General features: G+C 41.1%; 1 protein-coding gene across 2 annotated transcripts in view; it reads right to left on the bottom strand.

Moving 5' to 3' along the window:
* Positions 1-12,518, bottom strand: part of EDC4 (enhancer of mRNA decapping 4) — a 555,140-nt gene that overhangs the window by 496,031 nt on the left and 46,591 nt on the right. For both annotated transcript variants that reach the window (XM_073657960.1, XM_073657961.1), the window contains one exon: positions 11,673-11,844. In XM_073657960.1, the coding sequence (XP_073514061.1) occupies positions 11,673-11,844 (172 nt within the window). The remainder of the gene's footprint in view (positions 1-11,672; positions 11,845-12,518) is intronic.

Below are 12,518 nucleotides of genomic sequence, written 5' to 3'. Positions count from 1 at the left end.
GAAAATATTCAATAAATTTCGTTCCACTTCATGATTGCGTCCTACTTGTTCTTGATTCTTCCCTAAAAAATTAGAATTTTATATCTAGCCACCTTTTGCTTTGATGACTGCTTTGCACACTCTTGGCATTCTCTTGATGAGCTTCAAGAGGTAGTCACCGGAAATGGTTTTAACTTCACAGGTGTGCACTGTCATGTTTAATAAGTAGGATTTCTTGCCTTATAAATGGGGTTGGGACCATCAGTTGTGTTGTGCAGAAGTCAGGTGGATACACAGCTGATAGTCCTACTGAATAGACTGTTCGAATTTGTAACATGGCAAGAAAAAAGCAGCTAAGTAAAGAAAAACGAGTGGCTATCATTACTTTAAGAAATGAAGGTCAGTCAGTGCGAAATATTGGGAAAACTTTGAAAGTGTCCCCAAGTGCAGTTGCAAAAACCATCAAGCGCTACAAAGAAACTGGCTCACATGAGGACCGTCCCAGGAAAGGAAGACCAAGAGTCACCTCTGCTTCTGAGGATAAGTTTATCCGAGTCACCAGCCTCAGAAATCGCAGGTTAACAGCAGCTCAGATTAGAGATTAGGTCAATGCCACATAGTTCTAGCAGCAGACACATCTCTTCAACAACTGTTAAGAGGAGACTTTGTGCAGCAGGCCTGGTAAAATAGCTGCTAGGAAACCACTGCTAAGGACAGGCAACAAGCAGAAGAGACTTGTTTGGGCTAAAGAACACAAGGAATGGACATTAGACCAGTGGAAATCTGTGCTTTGGTCTGATGAGTCCAAATTTGAGATCTTTGGTTCCAACCACCGTATCTTTGTGCGACGCAGAAAAGGTGAACGGATGGACTCGACATGCCTGGTTCCCACCGTTAAGCATGGAGGAGGAGGTGTGATGGTGTGGGGGTGCTTTGCTGGTGACACTGTTGGGGATTTATTCAAAATTGAAGGCATACTGAACCAGCATGGCTACCACAGCATCTTGCAGCGGCATGCTATTCCATCCGGTTTGCGTTTAGTTGGACCATTATTTATTTTTCAACAGGACAATGACCCCAAACACACTTCTAGGCTGTGTAAGGGCTATTTGACCAAGGAGGAGAGTGATGGGGTGCTGCGCCAGATGACCTGGCCTCCACAGTCACCAGACCTGAACCCAATCCAGATGGTTTGGGTTGAGCTGGACCGCAGAGTGAAGGCAAAAGGGCCAACAAGTGCTAAGCATCTCTGGGAACTCCTTCAAGATTGTTGGAAGACCATTTCCGGTGACTACCTCTTGAAGCTCATCAAGAGAATGCCAAGAGTGTGCAAAGCAGTCCTCAAAGCAAAAGGTGGCTACTGTGAAGAACCTAGAATATAAGACATATTTTCAGTTGTTTCACACTTTTTTGTTAAGTATATAATTCCACATGTGTTAATTCATAGTTTTGATGCCTTCAGTGTGAATGTACAATGCATGTACAACCTCATCAGGAGCATGCCCAGGCATTGTAGGGAGGTCATACAGGCAGGCACGTGGAGGCCACACACAATACTGAGCCTCATTTTGGCTTGTTTTAAGAACATTACATCAAAGTTGGATCAGCTGTGTTTTTCCACTTTCATTTTGGGGGTTGGCTCCAAATCCAGGCCTTCATTGGTTAATAAATTTGATTTCCATTGATGATTTTTGCGTGATTTTGTTGTCAGCACATTCAACTTTTGCCCCAAGGTACATAATAGTTCAAACCCACTTTCTCTGAATTAAAACCTAGAAAGATACTATGGTAAACAGTACTCTGGAGATCACTGCGGCATCCCAGTCCTATTATTCCAAATTCCAATGTGGCTGCTCTGTTGATGGGATCTTCGTGGGACACTCGTGATTTGGACTGCGGAAAGGTAAGGATGAGGTTGGTTTATTATTTTATTTTTATTACAGGAGATCAATGGCTTCAGATGGCATGGGCGTGATGGCAAGTATGGTTTAATTTAGAATATTAAAGGAATACTGTCTTTATTTCAAATAAAATAACGGTGTGGGTGTTTTTATTTTACATTTTACTTACACTATGGAGTTAGTAATGGGGGCATCTTATAGACGCCTCTCTATTACTAACCTGGGCTTGATGTCAGCTGGCATTATAAGCCGACATCAACCCCAGCCCTATTACCCCACTGCCACTGCTACAGGGCAGTGGGTAGAGCGAGGCTAAGTGACAGAATTGGCCCATCCTATGGACGCGCCATTTTTGGGGCAGCTGAGGGCTCCTCTTTCTTAACTCAGAGGGGGCAAATATTCATGGCCCCTTCCTAGGATATTAATATCAGCACCCAGCTGTCTGCATAGCCTTTGCTAGCTGTTATAATAGGGGTCCCCATGTCATTTTTTTATTTATTTTTCTTTTTTTTTTTTTTTGGGGGGGGGGGGGTCCCATTTTAATAGCCAGTAAAGGCTATGCATACAGCTGGGGGTCGATATTAGTAGCCTGGGAAGCTCCGTCAGTATTACACCTTTCCCCGGCTAAAAACATCCGCCGCAGCTGTTGCTTTCTGTCTGCTGGTTAATAAAATTACAGGAGTCCCCATGCCATTTACTCATTTATTGATAAATTACATGAACAGTAAGGTACACATCCAAAGCACGGATCATATATATCACATATTTATATCTATTAAAAACTATTATCTATATATCTATTTACATATCTATATAGGTATCCATATATCCATTATCTATCTATCCATATATCTATTAATCTATTTATCTGTCTATATCTATTATCTATTATCTATCGATCTATTATCTATCCATATATCTATCTGTTTAACTATTTACTAACAATTTATATATCCATATAACTATTATCTATAAATCTATCCATAACACAGTTTAAATTAAATGGTTTTATTGTCTTTATGTATCTTGGCCATAATGGAGTGCTGCTGCGCTTTCTTTTTATATATCTTATGCAGTTTCTGCAGCTTGCACCTGTTCACATTTAGGATGTGCTGGTCAGTTTTTTTGACATATTACTATAGGAGGTGGGAACTGCCTCCTGTTTGACCTTGCACTCCCCCCATTTAACCAGCAGGTGATGTATATTCCATTCTACCAGCCCATTTAAATTGTAGGTGTTTCAGCCCAGAAGTGACATGTTCTGTCCAGAGTTAAAGGCTTGTAGCCCAAGAGAGGCATGTAGGCAAAGTAGTACCCATCAGATGGGAGGTCACCTTGCAGCGGTTGATGGGCACACATGAATTGGCCAATTTATGCGCTAAGAACCTCCATTTTTTGTAAGTAAAGCTTATTGAGTAATAACAGTTTAAATTAAATGGTTTTATTGTCTTTATGTATCTTGGCCATAATGGAGTGCTGCTGCGCTTTCTTTTTATATATATATCTATCCATATATCTATTTATCTGTAAATCAATACATCTATTTATCTATCTATATATCTATTATCTATATATCTATCCATATATCTATAATCTATATATCTATCCATACATCTGTTACACAGGTCTGCAACTAAAAAGCTGTTTGATTATTTTCATATAATTTCAGGGTTTTGATAACGAAAAAAATCCTAAACATCAGGACATGCCACAAACCTATAGGTTTTTCTGCAAATTCTGGTGTGAATCATTGGCAGGCAGCTTATGAACTGCATGATTGGCTGGTGGCAGTCAGCTGGTTATTGACAAAATGAAAGGTTCTTATGCTTTCAAGAAACTTGCATTGGAATTTCAATCAACCATGTTTCCCCGAATTGGCGTTATGACTTTGCTAAAGTGTATTAATTCGCCTGACCGTTTCGGTTTCATTTGTGGTGAATATACAGTATTGAATCAACAGCTGAATATTACAGACTGTGTGAAAAAAGTATACTTCGCAAACTTCTGACTAAAATATATATATAAAGTTTGGGCGCTTCAAAGTGTGCAAACGGTGTGTTGAGGACCTCTGAAATAGATTCAAGGGTAAGAAAAAAGCTTTCCTATGGTATGGCGAGAGCAAAAGAACCATAATGGCGACTGCTACTTTTGTTCATGCAATGTGAAAGGGTATAATTCCAAATGGAAGCAGTCCAAAAAGATCGTCGGACGAATGCGGAAAGCATTTCATGCTTTAGGTTGCCTGAAGAGTTTAAAGTGCATTTCCTCCATTCCCACCTTGACTACTTTCCTGAAAATTTGGGAGCTGTGAGTGAAGAGCAAAGTGAACGATTCCGCCAGGACATTAAAGAGGTGGAAAGAAGATACCAGGGAAAATGGAGCATTACAATGATGGCAGACTACTGTTGGATGCTTCAGAGACATTCCAGATGCTACTCACAAGCATAAATGTACCAAGAGGAGCCTCACAAGGAAAAAAGAAAAATCGATTTTAGTAAGCGTTAGTGAGCTCATTTTAGTTCAAAAATGATTTTCAATAAAAGTTTGCAATAAAAAATTAGTTTTATACTTCTATTTTCATTTATTTCGCGGTATTGCCTTATTCAACATAGTTACCTAAATTGTCAGGAAACGTGATGTCCTATGACAAATAAAATATATCAACCTCATCCTCACCTTTCAGACTAAGTTCAAACAACTAGTGTCCCACTTAGATTCCATGAACAGAGCGGCCACACTGTACGTGACCACTCTGTTCATTTACCGGCAATACACTGACTATGTGTATTGCTGGCAAAACAGCATCCGCAAGGAGTATGTTCCCACGCATGAAATGAGTTGAACTGAGTTTAACTTATTGCAAGTGTGGGAAAACACTCACAGCGCATGCGCAGACCTCATTTGCCGGGAATACATAGTCAGTGTATTGCCGGCAAATGACCAGAGTGGTCACGTACAGTGTGGCCGCTCTGTTCATGGAATCTTCATGGGACACTCGTTATTTGAACTGAGTCTGAAAGGTGAGGATGAGGTTGGTTTATTTTACTTTTATTTCAGGTGATCGTGGGCTTTGGGGATTAGGTGTAAGGTGAGTATATGGTGTATTTTTATTTTTTATTTTTTGCAGGGGCGGAGAACATTGGGGACACTGTGTAGGGGAGTATAATGCATTTTATTTTATTTTTTTTCTTTCATTAATTTAAACTTTTTTTTTTTTTACATGCAGCACAGGCGCCGGCGGATGGGAGACTAATGCTCCTATCAAGCGGTGCCTGTGCTTGCTGCTTCCAATGGCAGGAGGCACAGGCTGATGGTGGTAGTAGTACCATCAGCCAGCGCTTATGACCCACGGTAAGCTATTTACCGCTGGGTCATCGTCATAGCTGTGGCACCATGCTGACACCTGTCAGCATGATGCCACAGAGCTCTGATCGCAGTAATGCAATTACCGCCGATCAGAGGCTGTCTTTCCTGCACTGTCACGCAAGTGACAGCCCAGGAAACAACCGAACCCGAGCCCGAACAGGGCCCAGTTCAGGGTCCGGGACCGAACAGTAGATGTTCGTTATGAACCAGTGCTGTGGAGTCTGAGCCCATTTTGGTGGTCGGAGTCTGTCTAAAATGTACCGACTCCTAAAATATATAATAAATCGGGTACAGTAGTTCAATGCAGTTTGTGGGGAATATTTTTTCATAAGAATTTGGGAAAGTTATGAAATGTCCTATAAATGTCTGTCCTATTCCTGATCTAAGGGTCTAGACTTTTAGTTGAAATGAATCTGTGCTACAGTAAATTTATCACTTAAACATGAGCCATGTATGAGGGAGTCGGTGTCGTGGAGTGGAAGTCGGAGGTTTGGCTTACCGACTCCACACGCTTGGTACGGATGCCGAACTTTACTGTTCGGGTTCGCCCAACACTACTTATTTTGGGGTTCTTCCTAAAACAGGTAAATATACCCATTCCAGTTCTAGTTATGACCCGATTTATCTGCTAAATACTGACATGAAAATGCACACAAAACTATTAGCCCACGTCCCGAATATCCCGGGGACTGTAACCAAGGACAGGTAACCAGTGAAGTGGGAGGGGAGGATCCGCCTTTTAAATCTGTAGGTTTGCTGTTCTTAGGGGGCATATCCTCCCTTTTTTCTATTGTGCTGTCCTAAGGATGGGAAAATTATTTTTGAAACGCTAAATTCTTAAGAGTTATAGCTTTTTTATTTCTCTACTGATGGAGCTGCATGGCGGCTTGTTTCAGCTATACCATTTTTATTTGCATTCGACTTCATGGCGTTTTATTCCACATTTTGTTCAGCTGTAATGATTAAAATAGTTCTGACCACTTTTTTTTTTAATCGGTGTTCACTGAAGGGGTTAATTAGTGTTATAGATCGGCTCATTCTGGACACAGCGATCCCAAATGTGTACTTCATTTTTTACATATATATACATATTTATTGATGTGAAATTTGCATCATTTTTTGTTCTTTATTTTCTGGGGGAAAAAATATATTTTTTTAACCTTTTTATCCCCGAAAGTGGTTTGCACATTAATGACCAGGCCAATTTTTCCAATTCTGAACTCTGGAACGCTTCAATGGATCCCACTGATTCTGAGATTGTTTTTTGTGACATATTGTACTTCTTCATATTGGTAAAATTTCTTCGATATGACTGGCGTTTATTTGCAAAAATATCGGAAATTTGGCGAAAATTTAGAAAATGATGCAATTTTTAAACCTTGAATTTTCATGTCCTTAAACCATGATCCTTTGTTGGGTGAAGAGAATGGGGCATCAAACTGCGCTGCTTGCCTGTCAGAATTATGTACCAGAGGTGTATACATTCATTTAGTCTGATTCCCCGCCCACTGGGTGTGGTGATTTTTTTGTAAGGGAGGCTTCTCCATGTGTATCCTTTCGCTATAAATAACAGACCCTGTATGTGTATGTGTATAGACTGTCCTGAGGAAGTGGTGTGATCACCACGAAACGCGTAGAAATAAAGTCTATTTTGTTATTACATCGACTTGGATTCCTCTGGTACATAATTCTGACAGGCGAGCAGCGCAGTTTGATGCCCCATTCTCTTCACCCAACAAAGGATCATTGTTTCGGGGTTTGCAGCAGCCGCCAATGCTAAGTACAGTGGTTGTGTCTTACACAACCCCAATAGGTGAGTGAATTTGATTTATCTTTCACATATATTTCCTTTATCTCGGATAAGACCCTATGTGCGCTCTATATTCCTTCTAGTTACCTTGTTACATGTCCTTAAACCAGAGAGATATGTCACATAAAATAGTTAATAAATAACATTTCCCACATGTCTACTTTACAGCAGAACAATTTTGGAACCAAAATTTTTTTTTGTTATGAAGTTATAAGGGTAAAAAGTTGACCAGCGATTTCTCATTTTTCCAATAAAATTTACCAAACCATTTTTTTAAAGGGACCACATCACATTTGAAGTGACTTTGAGGGGCCTTTATGACAGAAAATACCCAAAATTGACACCATTCTAAAAACTGCACAAAAATGTAACTTTAGATCCAAATTTTTATTTTATTTTCGCATGGGTAACAGGAGAAATTGCACAATAACTTTTGTAGTATGACGATACCCAATATGTGGGGGAAAACCATTGCTTGGGCGCACGAGAGGACTAGGAATGGAATGAGCACCGTGTGACTTTCAATGCAAAAATCGCTGGAATTGAGAGCGGACGTCATGTCGCGTTTGGAGAGCCCCTGATGTGCCTAAACAATGAAAAAAAAAAAAAAAACACAATAGACCCCATTTTGGAAACTAGACCCCTTAAGGAACTTATTTAGATGTGTGGTGAGCATTTTGAAACCTCTAGTTATTCACAAAAGTTAATGTAGAGCCATTAAAATAAAAAAAAAAAATTTTATACAAAATTTATCTTTTAGCCTCAATTTTTTTTATTTTCACAAGGGTAACAAGAGAAATTGGACCCCGTAAGTTGTTGTGCAATTTCTCCTGAGTATGCGAATACCCCATATGTGAGAGAAAACTACTGTTTGGGCGCATGTCAGGGCTCAGAAGCGAAGGAGTGACATTTTGGAATGCAGACTTTGATGGAATGGTCTGCGGGCATCATGTTGTGTTTGCAGAGCCGCTGATGTGCCTGAACAGTGGACATGTCCCACAAGTGCTCCCTTTTGGAAAGTAGACCCCCAATGAATTTATCTAGATGTGTGGTGAGCACCATTAACCCCCAGGTGCTTCACAGAAAATTATAACATTAACTTGTGAAAAGAAAAAAAAAAGTTATTTTAGCCAAAAAAAAAAAAATTTCACAAGGGTAGCAGGATAAAGTGGACCCCAAAATTTGTTGTCCAATTTCTTTTGAGCACACAAATACCCCATATGTGGTTGAAAACTATTTTTGAGGCACAGTGCAAAGCTCAGAAGGACAGAAGCGCCATATTGGAGTTCATATTTTGCTGGAATGGTTTGACAGTGCTATGTCACATTGGCAGAGCCCCTAAGGTGCCAGAATAGCAGAACTCCCCATAAGTGACCCCATTTTACAAACTACACCTCTCAGTGAATTCATCTAGGGGTGCAGTAAGAACGTTGACACCATATGTGCCTCGCAATTTTACACCATTACACGGTGAAGAAAGAATAATCACATTTTTACCACCAAGTTTTTGTTTCAGCCCCATATTTTACATTTTCACAAATGGCACCAAAATTTGTCACACAATTTTAGTTGAGTTTATAAATACCTCATATGTGGCTGTGTAGTATTGCTTAGCCAGATGGCAAAATTCGGGAGGGACGGAGCGATATTTGCCTCCTGGAGAGCAGATTTTCCTAGAATAGTATGCAGACTTCATAAACAGAGACAGTAAGTGCTAGAAGAGCAGAATCCCCCCTCAAGTGACCCCATTTTGGAAATTCTACCCATTTGGGAATTTATGTACAAGTGTGGTAAGGATTTTAACTACATGGGTGTTTTCCAGAAAAAAGCAGCAGTGGATGCTAATGAGTGAAAAATCGCTAACTGCCGTTGTAGTGACCAGTATGTTGTAGTGGCCAGTGAGTTATGCCCAGCTCGTGCTTCTGGAGAAATGCACCAGTAAATTAGGCAGGCTCTCATCTCTACAGAAATGAGAAACATGTGGACGCTTACTGCAGATGTCCCCTGTTGTAACCCACCTGACTGTTCACGCAGAGGAGCCGGGGAGAGTGACTCACTTAAGCGAGCGGTGTCCTGTCACTTACTGAGCTCAGCACACCTCCGGGGCTAGCTCGCAGGAGCCAGTCACTCTCCCCGGCGTGAGCAGTCAGATGGGTTACAGCGATGGACATCTTCGGACAGGCGAGTAAAAGGATTTTTTTTTTTATTTTATTCATAGTTTTACACCAGGACAGAGCAGGAGCAAAATACTACTCTCAACATTGTCCCTTACTCGCGCTGATCGCAGCGTCGGCAGGAGACAAAGATGAGGGCAGCGTTCAGCACCCGGCGCTTGGGAACAGCGCTATCTGTACCGCTGATTCCCAGGCACCGGTAAGTGTACTCCTGATGCGGCATACGGTTGCCACACAGGTGCACATGGACATCTCCGGTACCGGAAATATCTGGACGTGCAAAACCGGCCTTACTCTGGACTTAATCTGGCCTCTGTTCAGTGGATTCCTTTTTTTCAGAGGTTCACAAAACTGTTGCCGATGGCACTTTTATGCACGCCTAATAAAAAAGACGGACACCGTGGGATCACAGGCCAGACGCCATCCACGGTAGCTTTATCTGCCACCGGGGGTTCTGTCTGAATCACTTATTTCAGAGATTTACATGGAAACCCCGGTGTAAGCGCTCAGGCAGAGAGCAGGATAAACGTAAGCCAAGCCACACTGCGATCTTTCAAAGGCAAAATGAACAAATCAGCAGCAGGTGAAAAATTGGTTTTATTTATTTTTAAGCCGTTCCTCATGTGGTATAAGTGATTAGACAACTATTCTTCACGTCAATGTGATTACAGCGATACCAGATTTATATCAGGTTTTAATGTTTCATAAGTAGTGGATGCAAGAAAGTGCCAATGATTCCGCGCTCCTCCGGGTCAAAACGAAGTGATGCAATACCCAGTGCTTGGTTAAGAATCCATTTATTTAGAAGCTAAAAGACGCGTTTCGTGGACGTCCTGTCCACTTCATCAGTGCATAGCTTGTCGAAGTGGACAGGACGTCCACGAAACGAGTCTTTTACTACTTATGGTACTCGGACCCTTGAGGTTTGGTGTCTTCCGCAGCACTCCAATATACCATCATATGAGTTGTGCATTTCACAACTCACCAAGGTGAGCATCCTTTTTCCTTTTTTCCACTACTTGTCTGGGTAACAGCGCTATTGGCACCCCCTCTCCATCTTATTGCAGGTTTTAATGTTTGGCAGTTGTCTTTTTGAAAAGACTAATTTTTGCATCGCCATGTTTTGAAAGCTATAATTTTTCCATATTTTGGCTGACAGTTTTTGGATGGTTCAATTGAGGAATTTTTTGGGGGGGTGTTTTTTTTTATGCTGTTTCGCATGTGGTAAAATTGGTAAGGCAGCTTTATTCTTCTGGTCAGTACGTTCACAGATATACTATATTTATATATTTTTTTATCTTTTGGCGCTTTTACACAAAAACTATTCTATAGAAAAAAAAAATTTTGCATTGCTTTATCCTGAATGCTTTTATTTTTTGGCTGATGGAGCTGTATGGCGGCTTGTTTTTTGAGGGACAAGATTGTGTTTTCAGCAGTACCATTTTTATTTATATTCATCTTATTCACTATGTTTTATTCCACTTTTTGTTCGGCGGTATGATAAAGCACCGTTTATTTTTTTTTTCCGTGTTCACTAAAGGGATTAACTAGTGGGACAGTTTTATAGGTCAGGTCATTCCGGTCACAGCGTTACTAAATAGGTGTACTTTTATTGTTTGTTTTTTTTCATATTTATTTATGGGTACAAAATTAAATATATTGAGGACGTGCACCCGCCTTTTTAACGTTATTAGTGCTGTTTTGGGATTTTCCTTTTATCTATCTACACACACCGCTTCTGACACTTAGTGCTGGTTGTCAGCTGTCAAAATCAGCTGACACCTGGCGGCTATCGCACCCGCACAGCTTGTTCCGAAGCGATCGGTGAGACGTAATGATATGCACCTAGTCATTAAGGCCCAGGTCACAGGAACTTATTACGGCTCACATCAGAAAGGGGTTAACTTAGTCCCTCTATAGGACTTTGACTTTTATTTCTCTGATCACTGGTATAATGCATTGCAATACACATGTACTTTAATGCATTACAGCTGTCAGTGTGATAGTGTCATAAAGCATTTTAGACCATGCGCTTGGCATAGTCTAACAGGCCACTGTAGATGACAGACCATGAGGTCATTATTTGACCTCCTGTTGTCATGGCAACCATAAGGCTTCTATGATCGTGTCATGGGGGAGCCAATCAAGTGGGAGAGGGAGTCCCCCTCCTCCTAAATGTTGCAATAACTATCTATAGCAGCATTTAGAAGGTTTAGAAGCATAGCTGTGACAGTTGGAGCTTGGCTATCACTTAAGCCAAGTTTCCAGCGGCGTTCATGCAGGCAAACCTTATGTGCCCGCAAAAATTGCCATGAAAAATCGGTACTGTCCATTTCTAGGAACACACCAATACGTACATCCAAAGTAGGGTAGGGGTTAAAAGAGGATATCAACCCAGAACATAAGATAACCATGAGCGTATCAGCATAAAATGCCACTTACATCACTTGCTTTTCAGAGAATGGAATTTCAATATCTGTAAGAGAGTTGTCCAGTAAAGTTGCAGTAGCTTCAACACTTGTTGCATCTTGTGGGTATGCTACAGGATCAGACATCAGGCCATTGAGATCTCCATTAAACGAACTAGACATTTGACGATTTTCAGTAATAGGATCTATCAAAAAGAAAATTATCAAAGGCTTAGATATTGCGAAATGAGAAAAAGACACATGCAGAAATAGAGCGCTACACACAAGCATGAAAAAAGGGCCAGATCCTACAAAGAAACTACAATTCAGTTCTACTCAAAAAGAAGGGTCTTTTCTTAGCAAATCAACTTATTTTAATGAAGTTCTCCACCATTTCTTCTTGTAAGAGCCCACTCAGTATAGTGAGAAAAATATATTATATACCTTAATTTAAGGTAAGGAAAAAAGCAATGTGCAAGAGAGGACAGATATAAAAGAACATTATTTCTACACAATGTTAACCCATTTCTGACGTGATCAGTAATAGTATGTCGTACTGACCTGGGCTAATTGGACCAGGGACGTACTATTACTGACCGGCGATCGGGGCCGCACACAAGCTGTGCGGGTGCGATCGCTGCCGGGTATCAGCTAATCCTCACAGATGACACCCGATGCTATGTGTCTGGAGCGGTCCCGCACCGCTGTAGGCACATTAACCCACGAAATGCTGCGATCTAAGTCGATCACAGTATTCCAGGAGCAAGGGGAGGTAAGCGTGGATTACTTGCCTCCTCTCCGGCGTCCCGCGCTGTCTGTGCCAGGTCCCGGTAGTTGCCAAGGTGACCCGATGTCATGACGACATCCGGGTCACCAGGCA

This window comes from Phyllobates terribilis, unplaced genomic scaffold (genome assembly GCF_046119375.1).
Source record: "Phyllobates terribilis strain yellow unplaced genomic scaffold, ASM4611937v1 Scaffold_13__5_contigs__length_258822181, whole genome shotgun sequence".
Taxonomy (NCBI): Eukaryota; Metazoa; Chordata; class Amphibia; order Anura; family Dendrobatidae; genus Phyllobates; species Phyllobates terribilis.
Note: the sequence above shows the minus strand (reverse complement) of the source record. Positions and strands in the feature narration are given on the sequence as shown.